At 38.7% G+C, this 18,199-nt stretch overlaps 1 protein-coding gene and 1 long non-coding RNA gene across 3 annotated transcripts; one reads left to right on the forward strand and one right to left on the reverse strand.

Annotated features, from left to right (window-relative positions):
* Window positions 1-15,077: 15,077 nt before the first annotated feature.
* On the reverse strand, window positions 15,078-17,806 carry LOC123988458. The gene is made up of 2 exons (XR_006830088.1): window positions 17,732-17,806; window positions 15,078-16,568 (listed from the first exon to the last, which is right to left on the reverse strand). It is a non-coding gene; the product is annotated as an uncharacterized LOC123988458 (long non-coding RNA).
* Window positions 15,373-17,844, forward strand: LOC123988456 (piggyBac transposable element-derived protein 4-like). 2 transcript variants are annotated; one of them, XM_046288648.1, is made up of 2 exons: window positions 15,373-15,431; window positions 16,538-17,844. In XM_046288648.1, exon 2 carries the CDS (start codon window positions 16,574-16,576, stop codon window positions 17,393-17,395), a length of 822 nt encoding a protein of 273 aa, XP_046144604.1. In that variant the 5' UTR covers window positions 15,373-15,431; window positions 16,538-16,573; the 3' UTR covers window positions 17,396-17,844. The 2 variants fall into 2 exon arrangements, with proteins under 2 accessions (XP_046144604.1, XP_046144602.1); XM_046288646.1 differs by lacking the exon at window positions 15,373-15,431 and adding an exon at window positions 15,602-15,685 and having other exon boundaries at window positions 15,766-17,844.
* Window positions 17,845-18,199: the final 355 nt, after the last annotated feature.

Here is an 18,199-nt window from a genome sequence, read left to right on the forward strand (position 1 = left end):
ATGTTGTTCAGAATCACCCGAGCAACCCCCCGTTTCCGAGAGTTACACAAGTTACGGAACACCCTGTATATAGTGTTGTATCAAAAGTAAGTATACGTGTATATACGTGTAAAACTTGGTTAATAATAGAGAAATGTAAGTATAATATAATGATTAATATATGGGTGAGTGGAAAAAAAAAGTTTGTACCCGGGAAGGGGGGTTATTAGTATGTAACAATACTATATCTACATTGGATATAATGTAATATACTAATCCCATCCCATAGATCAATGTACATATAATAACAGTATGGTTATTACTGTATCTGCATTAGATATATATTATACATTTAATAACAATATCATTACTTCTATATCTACATTCTTTATTCTTTTCATATATATTTTCTTATATTTCTTAAAATGCGTTATTCAACCAGTCATTTTTCCGTATAAATGAAGACTGAGTTTTTTGCGTCGCGTTAAAGTCGCTCGACTGGTTGAGATTTTTCTTTACGTTATATTTTCTTATATTATTTTATATTCTATTATAATTATTCCGCGAGTTTTAAGTGCGTTATTCAACCAGTCATTTTTCCGTATTAAAAGAAGACTGAGTTTTTGGGTCGCGTTAAAGTCGCTCGACTGGTTGAAATATTTTCTTTTGCGTTACCATTTTGTATTCCACTTCCGATTCGTGTAACTCCGATCTGCGTGCTTGGTACGAATCATTGACGATCAATCTAGTCAAGTTCGTTAGATATTATATTTTTATAATTAGCGCGTCTATTGAACATCTAATAGATGACAATTGCGTTCCGTTGACTGTTAATGCGTAAACTGCCACAATATTTGCGGTGCTTCTATCATTCTGTGATAGGCTCTTTTGCCATACTCCAGTCACTATTTTTATTGAATAAATTAATATTTTGTTACACCGCAAACTTACGTCTCGTTACTGACTTCACCATTCCTTATGCCTTCGCGAACGCGCAGCGAACGCGAACCACTCCTTGAGACGCGTAGGGGAAATCGTACGCTCGTACTACTCGCGTTATCTTCTCCTTCGCATAAGTAGCAAAAGATCGAAACGTTACATTTGGCCCCCCACTAAGGGGCAGAACACGGTGACCAGTAAATTACTAAAATGCCAAAAGAGACGCGGGCGAACACGCGCAAGCAACAAGATGCGTCACGGGACGAATTGTTAGATTCGGACGATAGAACGGACCAAACAATTAGTTCCGCGCTATTCGGAGGCTCGCGAATTCAGAGATCACCGATTGTGACAGCTACATTACCCGATAAAACAAGCGATAATCCGCCGGCAACTGCTCCATCTAAAACAGGGGAAACGGGTGCGACATTAGATAGTATTTTTAACTTACTTATCGGCCTCACCGAGAAACAAGACAGGCAGGAGGCAAAGTTAGCCCAACTAGAGAAAACCCTGTCTGAGCGGATTGATTCTCAGATTAGACAACAAGGGGAAGAGTTATTCCAATCTTTAACTCAGACTCGAACAGAGGTCCGGCAAGATATCCTAGGTTTCCGAACCAGGTTAGCAGAGTTGAACGTGGCGAGTCAACAAGCCACGACCGCGAATAATACGCAATCGCGACGCGTTCCATCAACCGGTTCTCTTATTGAATCTCGTTCTCCATTAGAAAGACCGTTTCGTGTAAAACCTCAATTTCCATCATTTGAGGGCACCTCAAAAAAACGTTCTCCCAAATTTCTTCGGGAATTAGAGCGTTTTGTTAGAATTTCACGGGTTCAGGAGGATAAAATGCGACTTATTATCGATCAAGCCCTCAAAGGAGTGGCAAGCGATTAGTGGGATTTAGTTTCGGGAGACATTCGCACCTGGGATGACTTTGTGTGCGGATTCCTGTCCCAATTTTGGAGCACGACTGTGCAACGTAAAATTCGAACTAACCTGGAAACGGGTTATTATCGGGATGACTAGGGAACAACGGGATGCGAGGGACCTCACACCGCGTCGAAGCGACGATGAAATCGTCCAGAAATTGGCTCGACATTTCACCCAAGCAGTCCACGATTCAGTCACCGCACAGAACATCACGACAGTCGATGCTTTTCTTACACTACTCGACCGATGGGACAATGGAGGAACAGTCAACCGATCGCGTGCCCAACCACACGAATGGCAACGATTTGATCGAGCAAGACCACCAATGGCTGAGCAAAATAATGCTCAGCAGAACATCGCTCCGAGAAATCCAATGTATGGAAACAGACGATTTCCCCAACGTGACAACTCTGGACCCAGGGAAGGGCCACGAGACCAGCCAAGACAACCACCAATGGCTGAAGACACTCGACCAAGACGGGATCAGACACCAGTAAGGGTCAGAATTTCTGAGACGGCTCCCGAAATTCAACCGGAAGTCACCAAGCAACCCGATGAAGTATCAGAAGAATCGGGAAACGAACAATGAGCGTTCCTGTAAATAAACTGGACTCCTCCCCGACGAAAGTTCAAGGAACCTCCTCTAAAACAGAGAAGGGGAAAATCACCACATTGTTCCCAGATCTGCGTGAAGAACTAGCAGCAAGCAAAACCTTCATTCAGGACATCCCAGTAAATGCACTCGTGGACACCGGTAGTATGGTTACGGTAATGTCTGAAGCATGGTTCGATCAACATCTGTTCCAATTAAATAGATGTCCATCATTACCGATCAGCAGCAGCTTTGTCATAGGAGCAACAGGATCGAAATCGGCTCGCCTCAAAAAGCAGATCCTTACCACGATCCGATTTAAAGACACCCAAATCCTTGTTCCCATGATCATTGTTCCAAATTTAATCCATGACGTCATCCTTGGAATCGACACATTAAGAGCTATAAAATCGAAAATTGACCTTGAAGAAGATCTGTTGAAGGTTATCATCAGAGATAAAGAAGAGCAAATCACCATGGCTCCGTGTGATGAAGACGAAGCACCCAACCTCGACGTCAATCGACTAACAACTCCACAAACAATTGCTGAATCTGATGCAATATCAATCAGAGAAAGAATTAGGCAGAAAATCGCCTCTTGCAATATTCCAACAATGCAACAGGAACAATTGGTGGATGTGTTAGCAAAACACCCTGACATCTGGAGAGAGAATCCAGGCCGCGTTGGATGCTACCAACACGAATTAATCGTCAACGAGGATGTACCCTTTGTACAACGAACGTATCCAATTCCGATGAAATACCTTGAGCACGCGGATGAAGAAATCAAGATGCTCGAATATAATATCATTCAGCCTTCTAACAGTCCGTACATTAATCCGCTGGTTCCGGTTATTAAGAAAAACGGAAGCATCAGACTGTGTTTGGATGCGCGCATGCTGAATCGAACATTGCTGGGTGATCATGAAATGTCAGAGACAATCGACGCGATATTCCAACGTTTTCCAAAAATCGCGTATGTATCAAGCATTGACTTGATCAATAGTTTTTGGCAGGTTCCTCTCACCCCCAATTCGCGCAAATACACAGCCTTTTTATACCGCGGCCAATGTTATGAGTTTGTAGTCACTCCATTTGGCTTGAAAACAAGCAGCGCGAGTCTCGTTCGTGCCCTAAGATTGGTATTGGCAGGAATGGAGTCGTTTATCATAAATTTTATCGATGATATCTTGTGTGTTTCATCCTCTTTTGACGAGCGTGTCAAACATCTGGCAAGATTGTGTAAGCGTCTTCATGAACACAATCTCACTATCAACCTCGACAAATGTCAGTTTCTAGCTCGTGAAACCACGTTTCTTGGACACATATTATCCGCAGATGGAATCCGACAGGACCCAGAAAAGCTCTCGTGCATTCGAGACTTTCCACCGCCTCGTAATGTTAAACAGCTTTGTGGTTTTCTGGGATTGATAAATTTTTATAGCAAATTTGCTGAACACCACGCGGAAATAATTACACCTCTATTAGGACTATTAAAGAAAGGCGCTCGATGGGAATGGTCACAAAAAATGGAAGAAGCTTTTCAACAAGCCCAAAAAAGTATTTCGCGAAACAGTATTTCTCCAATTTCCCGATCCAAAACGCGATTATTACTTGTCGACAGATGCTAGTTTCTCTGCTCTGGGAGCTGTTTTGGCTCAGAAAGATGACCAGGGCAACCTTAGACCGATCTCATTCGCTAGTAGGACTTTAAAAGGTGCTGAACTAGCATATTTTACAACAGAAAAAGAATTACTCGCGATCGTTTGGGCATTAAATAAATTTAAGACCTATTTATACGGGGCACACATCATCTTGACCACCGATCATCATGCTCTGACTTTCTTGATGAGCAGTCGTTTCCTTAATCAACGGATTCTATCAATACAAGACTATTCTATGGAAGTCCAACATTGTCCTGGCAAGGACAATGTCCCGGCCGATTGTATGAGCAGATTAGATCAATTAGCTCCGGATACAGAGTCACGCCACGAAAAACGAATTCCGATTTTGGCCGCTTTGGCCCGAGATCTGTCTAAAGAATTGTTAGAATTCTTTAACGACATACCAGCGTTTCAGACGAAAGATCCGAAGCTCGCTCAAATCATACGAATGGTCAATGAGAACTCCGACAAAGTCCTCGAAAAATATCGCATCGCGAATGGAATTTTATTTCATAAAAATCGTACGCAAAAATGGAATTGCGTCGTTCCAAGTAATAAAGTATCGTTGTTGATTCGAGAGATACATGAAGTCTATGCCCATCCTGGCAGCGACAAGTGTATTAAATTAATCTCTGAAAGATTCTATTTTCCAAAACAGGCGAGAACTATCCGTAAATACGTCTCCACGTGTGACCACTGTCAACGGGTAAAAATCTCTACTCATGCAATTCACGCGGATATGCAGACGATTATTCCGCACGCTCCGTTAGAATTGGTTTCCCTTGATTTTTATGGACCCTTGCCGACCGCGAGAGGGGGGTATAAATATCTTGCGGTTTTTGAAGACGTATTCTCAAAATATGTCAAATTATACCCGCTACGGCGAGCAACAGCTAACGCAACTATCAATCGGATTGTAAAAGAATTAATCCCAGAGTGCGGAAAGCCGCATCGAATAACAACCGATCACGGAACGCAATTCACGTCAAAACGATGGGGGGCGCGTTAAAAGAGTTAGGAATTCGACACACGCTATCGTCAATAAGACACCCCCAAAGTAACCCCGTAGAAAGGGTGAACCGCGAGATAGGGCGCATGTTTCGAACGTTGATTAAAAACAAGCATACCACCTGGCTAAAATGGGTAAAAACGATCGAGACGTGTTGCAACGAATTGCACCACGACAGTACGGGATTCACTCCGTTTGAATTGTTGAAGAAGAAGCCACCCAATCGACCATGGGAAAAATGGTTCGTCACTGACCCCATACCAGATGACCAGGGGACTCACCACCATACCAAATTGCGAATTGCTCGTGGCAACATGACAAAGAAAGTTGCGAAACGAATGGAACGCGCAAACCGCGGACGCGTCGCATATCCGTTCAAAGAAAATGACTTAGTACTCATTAAGGCAAATCCGGTATCCAATGCCGCGGATCGAGAGATCGCAAAATTCTTCCATCTTTTTGAAGGGCCCTATAAAATCACAAAAATCAAAGAACCGGCAAAATATGAAATGCATCACCCGGAAACGGGAGAGGTCAAGGGCACATTCCACGCATCAAATTTGCGACCATACCGGCATCCTTTCCAGGAGGCGACAGCTACCTAAGATCGATCTGGAGGGGAGAATATCGATCTCGCCTGATAACTGCGCAGAAGATCGAGAATCGAACATCCTGAAGTGGGGAGAGCCCCCCCCCCCCCTGATGTAATCACCCGTCAGCGGAATCGATCAGTCTCAATCCATCGATCATGGAAGCGACACCCAGAGTAAGCAGCACTTCGCAAGGCACGCAGGCCTATGCCGCGTGGCTGATGCACAGCAAGGCCACGCAAACCGGCTGCGAACTTGTGTATCGCAGACCCAAAGAGCCACTGCTCTGCACGATGCAACCGAGGCCCTGGATCAAATCTAAGACGGGCGCAGCACGGCGTGGCCGACACACCCAGGCCACAGCAAAAAGGGTGGATGGGAGAACCCAGACCACAAGAAAAGGGATCCAACGAACAACAGCGAAGCAGCGGCTAACCCGGCGCAGGCGTTGCACTAGGTCGCGAAAGAACGTGAGGGATGCAGCAACCTAATACGATCCCCCCAGCCAGGAGCCGTCCGGTGACGATGAGGAGCTGCAACTCCACCTAGCTGCCGCCATGGTTGAGACAACGACGGAGCCAGCCATCCCTGACAAGGCCATCGCGGAAGCATCTGTCACGGCCGAGACGTTGGAGGTACCAGACCCCACGACCAACGGGTCGACACACTCCACCCCCTTAACGGATACTGAGATGGAGGGTATTCTTAACGATTGGGTCATCCCAATCATGTCAACACCAGGAGATAGCAGCTTGGATCACGCCAGCACAGAAGAACAGATACAAATACCGGCGTTAAATACCCGCGATCCCCTGGGGCTACTCCAACTGACGGAGGCGATGCTGGACGCCATGGAAGAGGAGTAGCAAGTTCAGAGTGAAGTGTTGCAAATCAAATGGAGAAAGTTTTCTTTTTGTGTGCGCCGCCGAACAAGCAGTTAACGGCGCGGAGTGGCACATTTTTCTTTGTTTAGTTCATTTTCTTTTGTTTGAGATTAAGACTGTTTAGTTTTCGTTTTATTTAAGACCAATTATACATTTTACTTTCGTTTTCTTTTTATTCTATGAATTTACAACTTATGCGTTTAACATAAGAGTGTGAATGGAAGGGTGCGTGGAAAGCAACAAATTCATAAAACTTTTTTTTATTGTGATAGGCTACGCCAAAGACATTACTTTATTTTCTTTTTCTGATCATTACAAAGAAGTTTTTTTTTTGTAATTATATTTCATTTTTAGTTTTCATTTTGTATGAATGGGTGAGTATGTGTCGCGTTCATTAGTACCTACCAGTGCTCTTGATCCGAGAGGGGGGTATATGTAACTGTACATTCGTACATTCGTACAGTTACATAGTATAATACAAGTAGTATAGATTTTTCTTGGGAGATCGGAACTATAGCGGTGGTATGTGCTATCCCTACTTATTTTTCACAGTGGAGCGCGTGCGCGGATCCCCTCCTTCGAACGCCGGATCGAAATAGCTCAGTGTCGATCCATCGATCGACACTCTGGTCCCAAACGACAAGCAGAACGGACGCTTTCGCCTACGGCTCTCTTCGAAGAGATAACCGTCTATAGATTGCGATCCAACAAGTCGTAACTAGAGCCCGAGCTTGGACATCTCCGTTTCATTAAGTAGTGGCCTTCTATCTTGGGACTCAGCACCCTTGAAAGATCGCTCTATACAGGCATATCCGAGACGACGTTGATTCCTAGGGAAACCTAGTCGAGTCATCCTCGTTTTGCTTGTGCTCTGGCAATTTTACATTGCAATTTGGAGGGTCGTGATCTCGCTCTTGGCAGTCTTAATTTCTTCCTTGAGTACGCTTCGTACAACAGGCAGAACGTTGACGGATTCCGGCAAATCCAAGGTTAACGGATACTCTTAAATTCACGTATTTCAATCTGCAAAGGAGTCGAGGGTCGGGACTTAGTGCGCGACCTTCTCATCCTTTGATTGTGAGTGAAATCGTGAAGTCAGTGACCCTGTCGATCTGAGGTTCGCAGGTGAAAACCTCGCAGGACCGGAAGCATCCTCGGAATCCACTGGCTCGCCATTCTGCGATTTAAGAGGCGGGTAAAAGCTAATATTTCGCTGCACGGTTAATTTTAAACGTTCCTTTTTGCCTACGCGCTCCACGATCATGCGACCTTCGTGCGTCGCGATTTCGGTGTATGTTTCCGAAACAAATCGAGCGATAATAACTGGTCCTTGGCGAAAGACGTTTCAATCGTAGACGACCAACGAAATTTTGTAACCGTCGTGTATATATTACTTTTCGCATTCCGAGCAGAGTCACGATTTTGCGTTCTGAGACTTTGCGTTATTCTTTTCATATATATTTTCTTATATTTCTTATAATGCGTTATTCAACCAGTCATTTTTCCGTATTAAAAGAAGACTGAGTTTTTGGGTCGCGTTAAAGTCGCTTGACTGGTTGAAATATTTTCTTTTGCGTTACTATTTTTTGCATTCCACTTCCGATTCGTGTAACTCCGATCTGCGTGCTTGGTACGAATCATTGACGAGCAATCTAGTCAAGTTCGTTGTATATTATATTGTCATAATCAGCGCGTCTATTGAACATCTAATAGATGAGAATTGCGTTCCGTTGACTGTTAACGCGTAAAATGCCACAATATTTGCGGTGCTTCTACCATTCTATGATAGGCTCTATTGCCATACTCCAGTCACTAATTTTATTGAATAAATCAATATTTTGTTACACCGCAAACTTACGTCTCGTTACTGACTTCACCATTCCTTATGCCTTCGCGAACGCGCAGCGAACGCGAACCACTCCTTGAGACGCGTAGGGGAAATCGTACGCTCGTACTACTCGCGTTATCTTCTCCTTCACATAAGTAGCAAAAGATCGAAACGTTACACTACATTGGATATAATGTAATATACTAATCCCTTCCCACAGATCAATGTGTATATAATAACAGTATCGTTATTGCCATATCTACATTAGATATGATGTAATATACTAATTTATCCCCACAGACCAATCTTCATTTAATAACAATATCATAATTACTATATCTACATTAGATATAATGTTATATACTGATCCCTTCCCACAGATCAATGTACATATAATAACAATATCGTTATTACTATATCTGCATTAGATATAATGTAATATACTGATCCCTTCCCACAGATCAATGTACATATAATAACATTATCGTTATTACTATATCTACATTAGATATGTAATATACATTTAATAACAATATCACTATTACTATATCTACATCAGATGTAATTTAATATACCGATTTAATCCCACAGACCAATGTACATTTAATAACAATATCATTATTACTATATCTACATTGGAACTAATGTAATATACTGATACCTTCCCACAGATCAATGTACATTTGATAACAATATCATTATCACTATATCTACATTAGATATAATGTAATATACTGATTTAATCCCACAGACCAATGTACATATAATAACAATATCATTATTACTATATCTACATTAGATATAATGTAATATACTGATTCCTTCCCACAGATCAATGCACAGATTGTAACATTATCGTCATTACTATATCTACATTAGATATGTAATAAACATTTCATAACAATATCATTATTACTATATCTTCAGTAGATATAATGTAATATACTGATCCCTTCCCACAGATCAAGGTACATATAATAACAATATCGTTATTACTATATCTACCTTAGATATAATGTAATATACTAATCCCTTCCCACAGATCAATGTACATATAATAACAGTATCGTTATTACTATATCTACATTAGATATGTAATATACATTTAATAACAATATCACTATTACTATATCTACATCAGATGTAATTTAATATACCGATTTAATCCCACAGACCAATGTACATTTAATAACAATATCATTATTACTATATCTACATTGGAACTAATGTAATATACTGATACCTTCCCACAGATCAATGTACATTTGATAACAATATCATTATCACTATATCTACATTAGATATAATGTAATATACTCATTTATTCCCACGGAACAATGTTCATTTAATAACAATATCATTATTACTATATCTACATTAGATATAATGTAATATACTGATCCCTTCCCACAGATCAATGCACAGATTGTAACATTATCGTCATTACTATATCTACATTAGATATGTAATAAACATTTAATAACAATATCATTATTACTATATCTACATTAGATATAATGTAATATAATGATCCCTTCCCACAGATCAATGTACATATAATAACAATATCGTTATTACTATATCTGCATTAGATATAATGTAATATAGTGGCCCCTTCCCACAGATCAATGTACATATAATAACATTATCGTTATTACTATATCTACATTAGATATGTAATATACATTTAATAACAATATCATTATTACTATATCTACATCAGATGTAATTTAATATACCGATTTAATCCCACAGACCAATGTACATTTAATAACAATATCATTATTACTATATCTACATTAGATATAATGTAATATACTGATACCTTCCCACAGATCAATGTACATTTGATAACAATATCATTATCACTATATCTACATTAGATATAATGTAATATACTCATTTATTCCCACGGAACAATGTTCATATAATAACAATATCATTATTACTATATCTACATTAGATATAATGTAATATACTGATCCCTTCCCACAGATCAATGCACAGATTGTAACATTATCGTCATTACTATATCCACATTAGATATGTAATAAACACTTAATAACAATATCATTATTACTATATCTACATTAGATATAATGTAATATACTGATCCCTTCCCACAGATCAATGTACATATAATAACAATATCGTTATTACTATATCTACATTAGATATAATGTAATATACTAATCCCTTCCCACAGATCAATGTACATATAATAACATTATCGTCATTACTATATCTACATTAGATATGTAATATACATTTAATAACAATATCATTATTACTATATCTACATCAGATGTAATTTAATATACCGATTTAATCCCACAGACCAATGTACATTTAATAACAATATCATTATTACTATATCTACATTGGAACTAATGTAATATACTGATACCTTCCCACAGATCAATGTACATTTGATAACAATATCATTATCACTATATCTACATTAGATATAATGTAATATACTCATTTATTCCCACGGAACAATGTTCATATAATAACAATATCATTATTACTATATCTACATTAGATATAATGTAATATACTGATCCCTTCCCACAGATCAATGCACAGATTGTAACATTATCGTCATTACTATATCTACATTAGATATGTAATAAACATTTAATAACAATATCATTATTACTATATCTTCAGTAGATATAATGTAATATACTGATCCCTTCCCACAGATCAATGTACATATAATAACAGTATCGTTATTACTATATCTACATTAGATTTAATGTAATATACTAATCCCTTCCCACAGATCAATGTACATATAATAACATTATCGTTATTACTATATCTACATTAGATATGTAATATACATTTAATAACAATATCATTATCACTATATCTACATCAGATGTAATTTAATATACTGATTTAATCCCACAGACCAATGTACATTTAATAACAATATCATTATTACTATATCTACATTGGAACTAATGTAATATACTGATACCTTCCCACAGATCAATGTACATTTGATAACAATATCATTATCACTATATCTACATTAGATATAATGTAATATACTCATTTATTCCCACGGAACAATGTTCATATAATAACAATATCATTATTACTATATCTACATTAGATATAATGTAATATACTAATCCCTTCCCACAGATCAATGCACAGATTGTAACATTATCGTCATTACTATATCTACATTAGATATGTAATAAACATTCAATAACAATATCATTATTACTATATCTTCACTGGATATAATGTAATATACTGATCCCTTCCCACAGATCAATTTACATATAATAACAGTTTCGTTATTACTATATCTGCATTAGATATAATGTAATATGCTTATCCCTTCCCACAGATCAATGTACATATAATAGCAGTATCGTTATTACTATATCTACATTAGATATGTAATATACATTTAATAACAATATCACTATTACTATATCTACATCAGATGTAATTTAATATACCGATTTAATCCCACAGACCAATGTACATTTAATAACGATATCATTATTACTATATCTACATTGGATCTATTGTAATATACTGATCCCTTCCCACAGATCAATGTACATTTGATAACAATATCATTATTACTATATCTACATTAGATATAATGTAATATACTGATTTATTCCCACGGAACAATGTACATTTAATAACAATATCATTATTACTGTATGTGCATTAGATATAATGTAATATACTGATCACTTCCCACAGATCAATGCACAGATTGTAACATTATCGTCACTACTATATCCACATTAGATACGTAACATTTAATAACAATATCATTATTACTATATCTTCAGTAGATATAATGTAATATACTGATCCCTTCCCACAGATCAATGTACATATAATAACAGTATCGTTATTACTATATCTACATGAGATGTAATGCAATATAGTGGCCCCTTCCCACAGATCAATGTACATATAATAACATTATCGTTATTACTATATCTACATTAGATATGTAATATACATTTAATAACAATATCACTATTACTATATCTACATCAGATGTAATTTAATATACTGATTTAATCCCACAGACCAATGTACATTTAATAACAATATCATTATTACTATATCTACATTGGAACTAATGTAATATACTGATACCTTCCCACAGATCAATGTACATTTGATAACAATATCATTATCACTATATCTACATTAGATATAATGTAATATACTCATTTATTCCCACGGAACAATGTTCATATAATAACAATATCATTATTACTATATCTACATTAGATATAATATAATATACTGATTCCTTCCCACAGATCAATGCACAGATTGTAACATTATCGTCACTACTATATCCACATTAGATATGTAATAAACATTTCATAACAATATCATTATTACTATATCTGCATTACATATAATGCAATATACTGATCCCTTCCCACAGATCAATGTGTATTTTATAACAATATCATTATTACTATATCTGCATTAGATATAATGTAATATAATGATCCCTTCCCACAGATCAATGTACATATAATAACATTATCGTTATTACTATATCTACATTAGATATGTAATATACATTTAATAACAATATCACTATTACTATATCTACATCAGATGTAATTTAATATACCGATTTAATCCCACAGACCAATGTACATTTAATAACAATATCATTATTACTATATCTACATTAGATCTACTGCAATATACTGATTCCTTCCCACAGATCAATGCACAGATTGTAACATTATCGTCATTACTATATCCACATTAGATATGTAATAAACATTTAATATCAGTATCATTATTACTATATCTTCAGTAGATATAATGTAATATACTGATCCCTTCCCACAGATCAAGGTACATATAATAACAGTATCGTTATTACTATATCTACATTAGATATAATGTAATATACTGATCCCTTCCCACAGACCAATGTTCATTTAATAACAGTAGTTGTTCTATGCGGATTCTAAATTACTGGCGTCAGCATTTTTTTTGCTGACTCAGCAGTAATTTGACACCGTCAGCATTTTTTTTTGCTGACTCAGCCAGTGATTTAGAATCCGCATATAACAATTTTGCTGCCTCAGCAGTAATTTGACCCCATCAGCGGAAATATGGTACCCCCTACCCCGACAACATCCACCCCTCTCCCCACCCTATGACCTTGAACTGAAATTTGACACCGCTGTCAGCAGAAATATGATACCCCCCCCGACAACCCCCACCCCTCCCCAACCCCATAACCACCCCCCTCAGCAGAAATATCAACCCTATGACAACCCCCGCCCGATAACCTCCCCATAACCACCTCCCTCTGCAGAAATAACCACCCTATGACAACCCCCGCCCTATACCCATCCCCCTCAGCAGAAATACCCACCCTATGACAACCCCCGCCCTATTACCACCCCCCTCAGCCGAAATACCCACCCTATGACAACCCCGCCCTGTTACCACTCCCCTCAGCCGAAATACCCACCCTATGACAACCCCCGCCGCATAACCCCCCTCGGCAGAAATACCCACCCTATGACCCCCCCCCCCCGCCATATAACCACCAGACCCCGCAATAAGTTGACACCATCAGCAGAAATATGATACCCCACCCCCATGACCTTGAACCATTTTTGTCTTATCGGAAGACGACACAAGGCCCTACCCAATTTTCTACGTCTTGGAAATGAGATTTTTGTTGGCGCTGCAAATCTGACGCTGCAAATCTGACGCTGCAATTCGCGACTATAGAAGGTAGAGATTTTGCTCATGACCTTGAACGAATTTTTCTACGTCTTGGAAATGCGGGTTCTTGTTCACAGAGTAAATTTGCAGAGTAAACAGCAATTAAACACCTTCGTCAATGACAGCCCCACTTTAATAAAATGGGAGAAAATTAGCAATGTGCGTCATATGTAGTTTGACAATTAGAAGTGGAAGGATACTTAACGCGTTTGTGGAAAAGAGAAATGGAGGCCACGTTACTGCAGGAACTCGAACGCATCACCGAATTATTGGCGCAGCGGGCGATAAACACCAATACTGAAGATGAGCGTTGTGATTGCGTGATGCAATGTGACCAGTGCATCGAATTGATAGACGAACGATTACAAATGTGAGACGATTTATCAGTCGAAGGATGGCGAGACATAGAAGCATACAAAGAAAGAATCGACGCCTTGCGTAGGATATTGTATCGTGACAATGATCATCCTAGTGGTCAAAAGGCAATATTACTAAACGAACTTGCTTGTATAGAACAACTTTTGACACAACGTATTGGAGCCGTAAGTAGTAACGACGACCGAAACGCATGTCTGGTGCAATGCAATCAATGCATTGATTTAATGATAGACCGATTGCAACTCGAAAAGGACTTATCAACTGGTTTGAAAAATAGTTTAACAGCCAGGATAGCGAGATTTAAATCGTTAAGAGCAGAGTGTAACCGTATATGTTATATAAGTAGATCTATCCAAGCCAGTAGGGGTATACCCCTTAAGCGACGATGATTCCCACTCGCCCGAGATGCGTGCGCATCGATCCCCACGCGGTATCGATCCCTACCTAGGATCGATCGAAGGAGGTCGATGCGGGATCGATGAGCAGGCACTCTACGTTCGAACGCGCTAGTGTTAACCCTTTCGTTACGAGCGCCGGATATAGCCGGCATCCACTCGATGACTTCTGTGTACGAGCGCCGGATCTAGCCGGCATCCACTCGATGACTTCTGTGTACGAGCGCCGGATCTAGCCGGCATCCACTCGATGACTTCTGTGTACGAGCGCCGGATATAGCCGGCATCCATTCGATGACCTGTGTGTACGAGCGCCGGCTGTAGCCGGCGCCAGCGTGATACAGCTCACCAAACGTCCCCGCGATACTTTTATTTCTTTCGTTCGTATGCACGTAGCACATCGATAGCACTTGTCATTCTTTAGTTCGTTTTCATTTGTTTTACTCCAAAAATAAGACATGCACTGGGTTCGAAACAATCGGGACAACAGTCACGCTTCACTCTTCTTCAAACTAACAGTGTTCGCGAAGCTTCAAAGCGCAAACCAGTCTGTTGAAATAAAAGTATATTTCAAACGCAAATAATATCTTCTGTACGTCCAAACAAATTTCTTCCGTGTGTTCTATTCGAGAGTGAAGTATTTGGTCCGAATTATATAGTAATATAAAAAGAAATCTTCCTTGAAGTATTACAAGAGACTGGACAACAGCTATTAATTTTTCAAGGTTCGTAATATTTATTTAAAAATTTTATTTGGAGCTTTGCTTAGTTTGTTTTATAAAATCTTTTTGTACCCCCCTGTCAGAATGTCACGACGAAAAATTCTATTCCATGACCGATCTACAGATTCAGAAAACGATTCAGATGATCAAAATCAAAATAATGTTACACTACAGAGAAAGAAAAGAAAAAGAACTATATGTAGTACTTCCGACTCAGAATCAGAGAAGATTGAAGCAAATGACAGTTGCCGTGATATATGGACGTCAAAAAGATTTCTCCCTAAAATACATAAATTTTCATCAAAAGATTCAGGAATTAAAGAAAACATCAGTAGATCAGCCAAAATCTTAGATTACTTCCAGCTTTTTGTTTCTGAAGAGTTCGTAGAACTGATTGCGAGAGAAACAAATGAATATTGTTCACAAAAGAATAATAATAATATAAACAATTCAGAAGGAACAGGGCTAGCAGAACTATACCGTTTCTTTGCTGTGTCATTTTTAATGACACGCAACAAAAAATTATCACTATTAGAGTACTGGAGTAAAGATAAACTCCTTCGTAGTGAGATTTTTGGAGAAATAATGACCAGAGACCGCTACCTCAAATTATTACAGATGTTACACTTCACCCATACGGTCAATCCTACGAATGATCGTTTACACAAAATACGGAACGTAATTGATATATTACGAACAAAATTTAGTCAAGCATTTCAACCTTATGAACGTCTGTGCATTGACGAAAGCTTGCTTTTATATAAAGGAAGGCTGTCTTTTAAACAGTACATCCCGTCTAAAAGAAATAGGTTTGGTGTAAAATCCTTTATTCTCAGCGATTGTCAGACAGGATTTGTACTAGATTTACTTGTTTACGCTGGATCATCTACAATGGTACATAGTGAAAATCAGGATATTGGAATATCTGGCGCAATAGTTGAAACACTCATGAAACCGTATCTTGGAGTGGGTCATACCCTCTATGTGGACAATTGGTATTCAAGTCCTGCTTTATTCAATTTTCTACATAATAATTGCACGAATGCGTGCGGAACGGTTAGAAAACGGAGGAAGGGAATGCCGAAAATTGACGAACGGTTAAAAAGAGGAGAGGCCACATTTCGATCATGCACTAATTTATTAGTCACAAAGTGGATGGACAAAAAAGAAGTATATATGTTGTCTACCATGCATACGTCAGAATTTGGAACTATAATCAAGCACGGAGGAACGAAAGTTATACGAAAACCTGTATGCGTATTGGATTATAATAACTCTATGGGCGCAGTAGATAAAGCAGACATGGTCATCAGCACGGTAAATTCCACACGCAAAACCTTAAAATGGTACCGCAAGTTTTTCTTCCACTTGTTAGACATTTGCGTGTGGAATGCCTATTGCCTTTACAAAGACAAAATGAAAGAACCGATATCCATGGCAAAATTCCAATTACAGTTAATCCGGGAAATATTGGGAAAATATCACCAAGCTACAAAGCGTCAACCTTTAACAGGCAATAATCATCCGGGAAGATTAACGGAAAGACATTTTCCTTCTGTTTACAAATCGGCAGGGAGAAATCGAAGTAGACGGTGCGTCGTTTGCAGTGCAAACGACAAAAGACATGAATCGAAGTATGAGTGCAAAGACTGTAATGTGGGTTTGTGTATAGATCCTTGTTTTAAAATTTATCATTGTGAAATAAATTACTAAGAATTTAATTTGATACATCATTTACCCTAAATTGTATTTTCTTTTATAATTGTTGACAAGATTATAAAATATTTAAACATTTATTTAGCAAAATGACGTCTTTTAAGCTTTTTAACGTCTTCAAGTAACCAATCGCAAGTAATATGATATATAAGGTAACAGGTGAGATTGTTAGAGGGTCAGCCAATTAGATTTGCTGATTAAGATAACCCTGGACAATATTAATTGCAAGACCTATAAACATGTCACTATGTAACACGTAAAGAAGAGTATGATCTGGAAAAAGACACGGTAACGTTGAAAGACGTAAGTCCGAAGACCAATTTCCCGACTCACAGTATGCACAGTTTGCGGAGAAGCCCTCCGTTCAGTGGCGCTACTCCGACGGCGCGGTGCCCGGATTGGTGGCGTTATTCCAGCGGAGCGAAATGCCGTAACGAAAGGGTTAACACGCGAAAGACGAGGGTCCGTTGGGCGAGAAACGATACACGAAGACGAGTCAAACCGACTTAGTCACAATCGTCAAACTGCCGATCTACTATCTTCGTGTATGCGCCTCAAACCGAGGAGTTGCGTGCACAAACTGAGCCGCGGCACTGCTTCAAGGACTCACATTCGCGAATAACCAAGGTTTCGTCGTAGTACATAGTCAATTTACACAATTAATTCCATCTAAATTCTCAGTTACATTTATTTCTGTTCACATCAACACCAGTGAAATAAATTCCGTGAAGCAGTGCCGCGACTCAGTTTGTGACTCTTGGGTTTGTGGTGCATAGGATTCGTGCTTCGCGTTTTGTAAAT

Source organism: Osmia bicornis, chromosome 2 (genome assembly GCF_907164935.1).
Source record: "Osmia bicornis bicornis chromosome 2, iOsmBic2.1, whole genome shotgun sequence".
NCBI classification, from domain to species: Eukaryota; Metazoa; Arthropoda; class Insecta; order Hymenoptera; family Megachilidae; genus Osmia; species Osmia bicornis.

What these genes read in the sequence shown, in the direction of transcription:
- LOC123988456 (XM_046288646.1), top strand. Translation starts at nt 15,767, where the DNA reads ATGTCACGACGAAAAATTCTATTCCATGACCGATCTACAGATTCAGAA.